The 8,644-nt window shown below is 49.2% G+C and overlaps 1 protein-coding gene across 1 annotated transcript; it reads left to right on the top strand.

Moving 5' to 3' along the window:
- Positions 1 to 483: 483 nt before the first annotated feature.
- strap (serine/threonine kinase receptor associated protein) lies at positions 484 to 7,785 on the top strand. Its single transcript, XM_080022703.1, has 9 exons — positions 484 to 920; positions 1,583 to 1,718; positions 2,964 to 3,045; positions 3,379 to 3,451; positions 3,746 to 3,845; positions 4,073 to 4,210; positions 4,940 to 5,076; positions 5,465 to 5,614; positions 6,720 to 7,785. Exons 1-9 carry the CDS (start codon positions 809 to 811, stop codon positions 6,779 to 6,781), a joined length of 990 nt encoding a protein of 329 aa, XP_079878829.1. The 5' UTR covers positions 484 to 808; the 3' UTR covers positions 6,782 to 7,785.
- The last annotated feature ends 859 nt before the right edge of the window (positions 7,786 to 8,644 follow it).

Raw genomic sequence — 8,644 nt, 5'->3', positions numbered from 1 at the left:
ACATTGGTGTCGTTGAGTAATTCAGTGTTTAATATGAAACGTCGCTGTAACCCTTGACATTTCCCTCGGGTGGCAGTGGGGCGCAAGGTGTGGCGCTGATGCCGCATTCGAGTCGTGTGGGAAATACGGGCCGTGTACACCGAAAAAAAACCCAAAACCATAGCATGACGTCATAGCTTGCGCCGCACTCACATACTAAATAAAAAAAAAAAAACACGCTGGGCGACCGTATGAACGTGTTGAGCGTTCATACGCCGCCATTTCGGACGCAGGAAAATAAATAAATAAAATGCGTATCGCTCGGCGTGGTGCGTCGCCTTGGCGCATTTCGCCTACTCGTCGTGAAAAGCGGCTGCTCTCCGGGCTGGAAGCTCGTAGTTCCCGCGTCCCCCGGTGGGCCGCGAATGCGGCGCAGCTTCCGGCGGGCTCGGCGGTTGACCTTGCGCAACCCCGGAAGCGATCCGTCTGTTTATATCCGTGTGGTCGCCGCGCCGCATCCACGTTGCTAGTTAGTTGCAATGTTGTAGCTAGTAGCACCACATTCCTTCTGCCGGGAGGGACCCGCGGCTCTATTCGACGGACGAACCTCTCCCCCGCTCTCCGCGTTTCCCTTTGACCCGAGTTGCGAGCCACGTTTTGGGGTTTTCTTTCCCCCCCCCCTCCCCCTCTGCCCCGTGCTAACCGTTAGCCCGCCTCCCCGCTAGCACCGGAACCAGCAGACCCGGCCAGCCGGTGGATCTCGCCTCCCCGCGTCTCGCACCCGAACCACCCGATTCGACCCGCGCTCGGCCGGAAGGGAGGAACCAGGATGGCTATGAGGCAAACACCGCTCACCTGCTCGGGCCACACTCGCCCCGTGGTGGACCTAGCCTTCAGTGGGATCACTCCGTACGGGTACTTCCTGATCAGTGCCTGCAAAGGTGAGGCGGCGGCGGCGGGTGGGGGGAGAACCTGCGCCGGGCCAGCCCCCGCTCACTGCGGAGACCAGGGTTCGGACGGGCCACGCGTGGTGGCAGTGCACACACACTCACACACAAGCCCACGTTAACAGAATGCGTATGTGTTTTCCATCGGATCGCAGTCAGAATCTGTTTATTAGCCCAAGTGCATTTTCATATTCATATTTAAGTTGTGTGCCTTGGTTGCTTATGTCGACTGTCGGTATGAAAATCGATGGGATATTCTATACAGGATGAACAAATACGTATACTAAAATATGATCATGGACTATTGTACCGTCTCACCAGGTACTTTCAGTTGCGTGTTGACGCCAACGCGCAAAACACACCGAACTTCCCCCAATCCTCGTCGAATGGTGCTGAGGGAAGTTTTCGATACCCAGAATGTCTTTTGTGTGGAGCGTTTATCCATGCAAGGTTTAATACCGTTTCCTGAACAAAGAGGGTTTCACACACTGTTATGTGGTGTCCTTTTGGGGGAGTCGGTTACCTTGAACGCTCAAAAGCAGCAATCTCTGCCTTGTACAGGGTATGTTTGGTCTTAGGTAATAATCGGGGAACAACACAGGCCCTTGGCAAAGTCTGGAAGATTACAATGCTGTCATTCCAATTTTCCTCCGCAGATGGTAAGCCCATGTTGCGCCAGGGAGACACAGGGGACTGGATTGGAACGTTTCTGGGTCACAAAGGTGCAGTCTGGGGAGCCACTCTCAACACGGACGCTACCAAAGCAGCCACCGCCGCGGCCGATTTCACAGCGTGAGTGGAGGCGCCTCGGCGAGTGGGAATTCCCAATATGCGTTTGGAGGACCCCGTTTAGCCTTTCCGTGGTGTAGCCAGACGGTCTCTGGGGACGACTGAGGTGGACGGTCATACCTGACATCAGCACTTGAGATCTGACACTGATTTCCTGTGGAGTATACATATAAATCCCTGTAAAAAAACTGTGAATTATGTCCTTTTTATTACATTTCAATGCTTTGTGGAATCGTAATTATGTAGCCCGCTTGCAAAATGAAGGAATAGCCCCCTTTACTTCAAACTGAAACATTGGAACAAGTGAACACATGGTCTGTCATCTTCTCTATTCACGGTTGTCAGTTACCCAATGGAGACGCCCAGTCGTGCGCTTAAATACGTTCTGGAACTATGCGCTCCCCTTCGTATGGGCTTTGGGTGACCTGATCCCCAATTTGTCCTGGACGTGGTCACACCTCCATCCGTAGCTTCGATTGGGACGGTGTCGCCTCAGACTCATTTTGATGGCGTCACTTGAATGGGGACTGTCGCCGCATAGGTTACATTTTTAGAAAAGTTCTGTTTTGTACGGTGTGTGTTTCCGGCTGACGAAGGCAGCGTTATGCTACGAATAATCATGACCGAGTGGGATTTACTCGCTTACAACTGGGGGGGGGGACAATTTTATAGATTTGATAATTAAAAATTACTTTTAATTATTGGTAGATTACACTTGACTTGGAAGACTTGGTCATGATTGAGAATGACTCTAAAACAATAATGGGGGGATGGTAGCTCAGGCGGTAGAGCTGGTGGTCTAGTCATCTAAAGGTTGCTGGTTCGATCCCAGGCTCCTCCTGCTAGCATGCTGTAGTGTCCTTGAGCAAGACACTTAGCCCCTAATTGCTCCTGATGGCTGCGTCCATCGGTGTTTGAACAATTGTAAGTCGCTTTGGATAAAAGCGTCTGCTAAATGACTAAATGTAATGTAAATGTAATAATGCGAGGAACCACAAAAGTCAAGTCAGATATTAACTAAAATACACCTGCTGTCGTATTACTCCAATGCGAAGACGGATTTGAAAGGAACCAGCGTGCTCTGAAAACTAAAATGATAAGTCTTTATTTCGACAAAGCAAACGGACCCGCCCTCAACTCGGCCTCCCCTGGTTTCACTGCACTGAATCTGCTGTTGAAACTTGGCTGCCTATGACCCGGTCCAGCCAGGCTCGCTGATGGATTGTCTCTCCTCTTCCGGCCCCTCAGGAAGGTGTGGGATGCAGTGAGCGGAGCCGAGGTCCTCACGCTGGCTCACAAGCACATAGTCAAGTCTGTCTGCTTCACTAAGGTAGGAGCGGCGCCTGGCCGGTGCTCGCCTGTCCCCCGGCCAGCTGAAAATGCGGCATGACGCGACGAACGGCAGGGTTGTCGGAAGTGGCGATTCCTCGGGGAAAAAAAAAAAATAATCGGAATCTTCGACCCCTGTATGTTTCGAGAAATGCATATTTGAATTGAGGGCCGTTCAAACCTGCCCGCATCTTATTTTATCCTCCTTAATTGGTATCCTCCTTAATTGTCCGACTTCACTGTTTTGTTTTTTTTGTTTTAAATCAAAAATTAAACGAGTGTCTTCCACTACTGTGTTATTCTCTACGTCTTTCCGCCTCTGTACCTCCCGCAGGACAGCAACTATCTGCTGACTGGGGGAAACGATAAGGTACTGCGGATTTATGACCTCAGCAAACCAGATGCAGGTGAGTGTGTGTGCGTGTCAGTGTGTGTGTGTGTGTGTGTGTGTCAGCCTTTGTGCCCTTACATGGAACCCTGATCAGCTCCAGAGCCCCCCCCGCTATGTTACCAGTGAGCGATCTAGTCAGTCTGAACTTTGTAGTTTGCCAACGATCTGGAGGGGGTCAAGGACAAAAGGAGGTACGGTGTAGTTGGTGGTGTGGGATATGGAGATGGGGTGGGGGGGGTCATGTGGGGTTGTCCAGTGAACAGCGGACTCACCGGACACATTTCTGCGCCGTCCACGTGCGCCCCCTCAGCGCCGCAGGAGATCCCGGGCCACACGGCGTCCATTAAGAAAGCCCTGTGGTGTAATGGCGACGCGCTGATCCTCTCAGCTGCTGACGACAAAACCATAAGGTCAGTAGGAGGACGTCTCCAAGACGAGAACCCTTATTTATCGGATACGGTTGATTTGATTTTTCAATAAACACTCATTGTTTAAAAAAAAAAAAAAAAAGAATGAATGACGGGTCAAGCAGGCTTTGGTTGCCTGTGTTTTTTTTGGGGTTTTTTTTGCACATATGTATTTACCTCTTCGTAACATTAAATACTTAATTTGGGGTTGTGCGTGCGTGTGCTTTTAGGCTGTGGGACAGGAATTCCATGGAAGTTGTGAAGACGCTGTCGTTTGACGCCTCCGTCAGCAGCATGGAGTACGTGGCGGATGGAGAGATTCTGGTCACCACCTCCGGAAAGACCATTGGGTTCTACAACGCCCTCAGGTACGCGGTATCTCGCCGGAGGTACCTGCACGGAGGTTACAGCTGTGTACATTGCAGTCGGTCACTCCGGGGAGTGGTGAGGGAGGCGAAAATTTGATTTTTGCGGCAGTTCGTGCAAATTCGACGGCTCTCTGCGATATTTGCGAAAGCCTACGATTGTGTGCAAAACTGTCGCAGCTTTTCTGAATTAAACGGCAAAATCGACGGACGCTTTAACTCGTTGCCCTGGCGACGTTAACGGTACTGGTTTTATTTGGTGCTTGTATGTTGTATGTTCGTTTTCATTTGATTTTAATTCATCTTGATAGGGGGAAGCACAGTGTTGTCTCTTTTTGTAACTTTAAACCCATAGTGCTTGATGTTAAGCCAATAAAATAAGAAGACGAGTACCTAAATATTTCCAGTTGTTTCTGTGACATGAAAAAAACAAGGGTTTTTTTCTTGCCTCTTTGACTCGCAATTTTTGCCAGCTCCCTCAATTTTACCGCAAGGAAAAACAAAACGCATACGTTTGTGCAAATTGAATCGCAAGTTTAAATTTTTTTTTTTTAAATCACAACAACAAACACAAACTCCACAAAATCCTGGAGGGTGTGTATAATGTGTGTAATGATGTAAATAAAGACGGTAGACGGCGGTAATAAAGGGCTGCACGCACCCAGGGTGAAGGCCCCACTCCTCAAAAGCTCCCGACCGCTGTGTTCGTAATGCAGTTGCTTTCTGTTCCAGCCTGGAGCCAATCAAAACAGTGGAGGCCCCGGCCACCATCAACTCGGCGTCCCTTCACCCGGAAAAGGATTTCTTTGTGGCCGGCGGAGACGACTTCAAGCTCTATAAATACGACTACAGCTCTATGGAGGAGCTGGGTGAGCACACAGTCGGCCATTGATCTCTCCTTGAATGTTCTCTTCCGTAGCCCGGGGGGAAAATATACGTTATTGAATCTTATCGATGAACCGTATCATATTTAGCCAACCGGGTGTGTTTCGGCAAAATCACCCCCAATAGTAAATGAATCTGGAGGCCTCGGTATACTTGATTTTACCGACGTGGTTGAGACGTGTGCATCATCGACTTTGCCGGCACCTGGAGGGTGTAAACGTACGCCCACCGGGCGGCGCGGCCGAGACGGTGGTGCCGTCTCGAGAGGGAGGGATCTCGGGGGCGGCCGCCGCCGCCGCCCCGTTCTCTCCTGTGGAAGAAAACGATCGATCTCTTTTACCGATTCTCCACCCCCCTCCTCCCTTTCTCCAGAGTCGTACAAGGGCCACTTTGGGCCGGTCCACTGCGTGCGCTTCAGCCCGGACGGGGAGCTCTACGCCAGCGGCTCTGAGGACGGCACGCTCCGGCTGTGGCAGACCGCCGTGGGGAAGACCTACGGCCTGTGGAAGTGTGTCCTCCCCGGTAACGCCGACACGCCGCTCGTCCCCTTTCTCTTGTTTTGCCAAGCTGCCCGCGACTGGGTTCCTTGCGCGGAGCTGGAAGTGTGTGGAAAAAGGGGAGGGTCGGGTGATGGCTGGGTCGATGGATGGTTTTGGGAGTCAGGCGGTAACTGGTGGGATGCCATCGATACGGTGCACTCGTTGGTGGTGAAATCCCTAATAGATGTAATAGAACTTTATACCGGTGGGATTTGCCCCTCTCCTGGTGGAAGCTCTCGTTTTTAGATTGTTTATGTCGTCGCTATTTTCGGGGGATAGAAAATTTGAAGGATATGGTGAGAAACCTTCCAGGGAGTATTCCCCTGGTGCCGCTGACCATGACCGTGACGGTGTATTTTTAAAAATATTTTTTAAAGTGTCACCGGTGTGGTCCTTCAACCTTTTTACCGAAATATTGAAACGGCCGTTTGTATTGTTTCTGAAAACCAGATACAATGCTCTGGTGATCTTGAATAACTTGGAAAGAGTCATAATTCGATTCAAAGTTTGTGGGGCGGCTTCGCAGGCGGGGCTGAATCCAAATCGGGACAAAGATAATTCAACTTTATTAAATCCAGAATTTAAAAATTGCCTCCCTGAGACGTCGCTTCATTGAAGGTGAATTAGTCCGAGGCCAGGAAGTCCTAGACCGAGGCGATGAGGGACTGGGCAGCTCCTTCTGTCTGGTCTTGGTGATGCTCTTAGTCCAGATCAACCTGGTCGACCTGGAGGCCACGCCCATTAATCCCAAGGTTAAATCTCATCTTCCTTCTGGAAATCAGATTCTTTAAAACCACGACGGGGGCGAGTACGAGAGTACTTCAAACCATGACTGAGGAAAAAGGCCAGTTCAGCTCGTCCAGATTAAAAGTGCGATTTTTTTTTTTTGTGTGTTAAGATGAGGCCTCATCTGTGTCCGCAAACCTGTGACCCACATGGAGTCGGGCTTCAGGCTCTCCATGTCGGTACTTACTTCGTAGGTCGGGGTTCAGGTGTTGAGCTTGGTTTTCTTCTGTGGATGTCGGGTACGATGCACATACTTTGCCTCGTGACCTTTGTTTTCCTGACCTTTGTTTTCCTTTCACCAGAGGACCTGGTCTCAGAGAACTCTGAGCCGCTGTACACCGCACCTCCCGAGATCAAGGCCTGAGGCGAAACGGCGTGCGAGGGCGAAAGGGGGAGAGCAAGGGCGGAGGAGCGAACATCGTGAGGACACGGGGTGATGGAGGAGGAAGGGGAGGGCACTCCGCTGTCTTCGGCCTCACTCCCCAGCGAGGAGCAGAGATGGTTCCACTCATCTCCACCGGGAACCGATCTGGATGCAGGCATAGGGACTGTCCCCCACACACACACACACACACACACACACACACACACATTAAAGAAGTGATATACTGTTTATCAAGATGAACACAACATACTCTGTAGGTCTTGGGGCAGTAATGGCGTCTGATACACACACAAACAGGCATGTATTGAAACAGATAACAAGACAGTGTTGAACACTCACGCACACACACACACACACACACACACACACACACACACACACACTTAGAAACAGTCTTTCAGGTGGTGTCGAGCTCCGGGGGAGGGGGGGGGGGGTGATCGACCTGTGAAGGGTCCCTGTGTCAGCGCTGCCTGCTTTCTCCATGACCCAGTACAGCTGTCTGTCTGTCTGTCTGAGCTTGCATCTCACCGCCAACCACCCACCTCCCCCAACCCCACCCAACCATTTAAAAAAAAAAACGGAAAAAAAAAAACGGCCAGGTCCCATAATAATCTGGACCACTTTTTTTTTTTTTTTTTTTTTTTTTTTTTTTTGTTTTGTTTTTGTTTGTTTTGTTTTTTTTGTTTTTTTTCTAAGTTAATTTTATTGACGTGAGAATAGACATGGTTTTCAGCTTGAGCAGCACACGAGGACAGGGGATATGAAATTGGAGTGATTTCATTTATGAACGTGTTATTTGAGTATTTTTCTTCAGTTGCATGGTTTCGAGTCTCGTCTGCCTCAGTGATGAGAGGTTTCTTGTTACGAAAAGTGAAAAGGAACGACATGTCTGCAGGTTTTCTCTTCTGTTTTACTGTTCTTTGTCCAGTGACTTAATAAACAAATACATTACTGTTTTATTTCCATGTAATGTGCAAAGCACACATTGATTGTGGTATTTTTTATTTTTTATTCATAAATCAATGGTTTATGATCATTTTAATGGCGGCTGTGTGTAAATTGGCGAACGGTATCTGCAGTGGCTTGGTGTGTTTTTAATTTGTAAAGTGTGCATTTTCGGCACGTCGGGTCCTGAAATACCCAGACTCAGAAAGAAGCACTTTTGATTTCCTTCTTTCTCCCCAAAGATGTTCTGAGAAATATGTAATGAGCCCGCCGCACAGTCAGAACAACAGCGTAGCCCGAGTGAGGTGCGTTTGGGGCAGTTTCATATTCCCACAGGGACATTTTAGTTCAATTTAAAAAAAAAAAAATGTTTTTCAACGTCAAGCTTTTATCATATCCACTGACCTGATTTAACAGACCATAATATATGCTGTACTTTATTTTCCTGCATATGGTGCTCGGGCAATTCTTGATTATAACTTACAATAAAAGACTGTTGTTGACTTCGTCATAGTAATTTAAAATAATAAAAACAATAGGGTTTTTTTTTACACTAAATTAACATGAATGCGTCTTGAAAATGTAAAGACTCTATAGACAAGTCTCTAAAACTGAATACACTATAATAAAATACTAGTACAGATACTTGCGGGGGTTGCAAAGAAGTACATGAATAAAAGTAACTGATCAGTTACTTCCAACCGCCCCGCGCGCCCAATTTTCCGTCGCGCCCTCCACCAATGGGGAGTGACGTTCCAGCGGCGTCGGTCCAATCAGAGCTCCGCGTTCCGGGGTTGGCCACGCCCCCGCCGTGGCGCTGGGCCGAGCGGCCGCGTCTCGTTTTACGACAGTGGCGAAAAGGTTTGACTCGTCCCTCTCTCTGAGATTCGCTTCTCG

Source organism: Zeus faber, assembly GCF_960531495.2.
Source record: "Zeus faber genome assembly, chromosome: 21".
Lineage (NCBI taxonomy): Eukaryota > Metazoa > Chordata > Actinopteri > Zeiformes > Zeidae > Zeus > Zeus faber.
The sequence above is the reverse complement of the archived record's forward strand: the minus strand, read 5'-3'. Positions and strand labels throughout refer to the sequence as shown.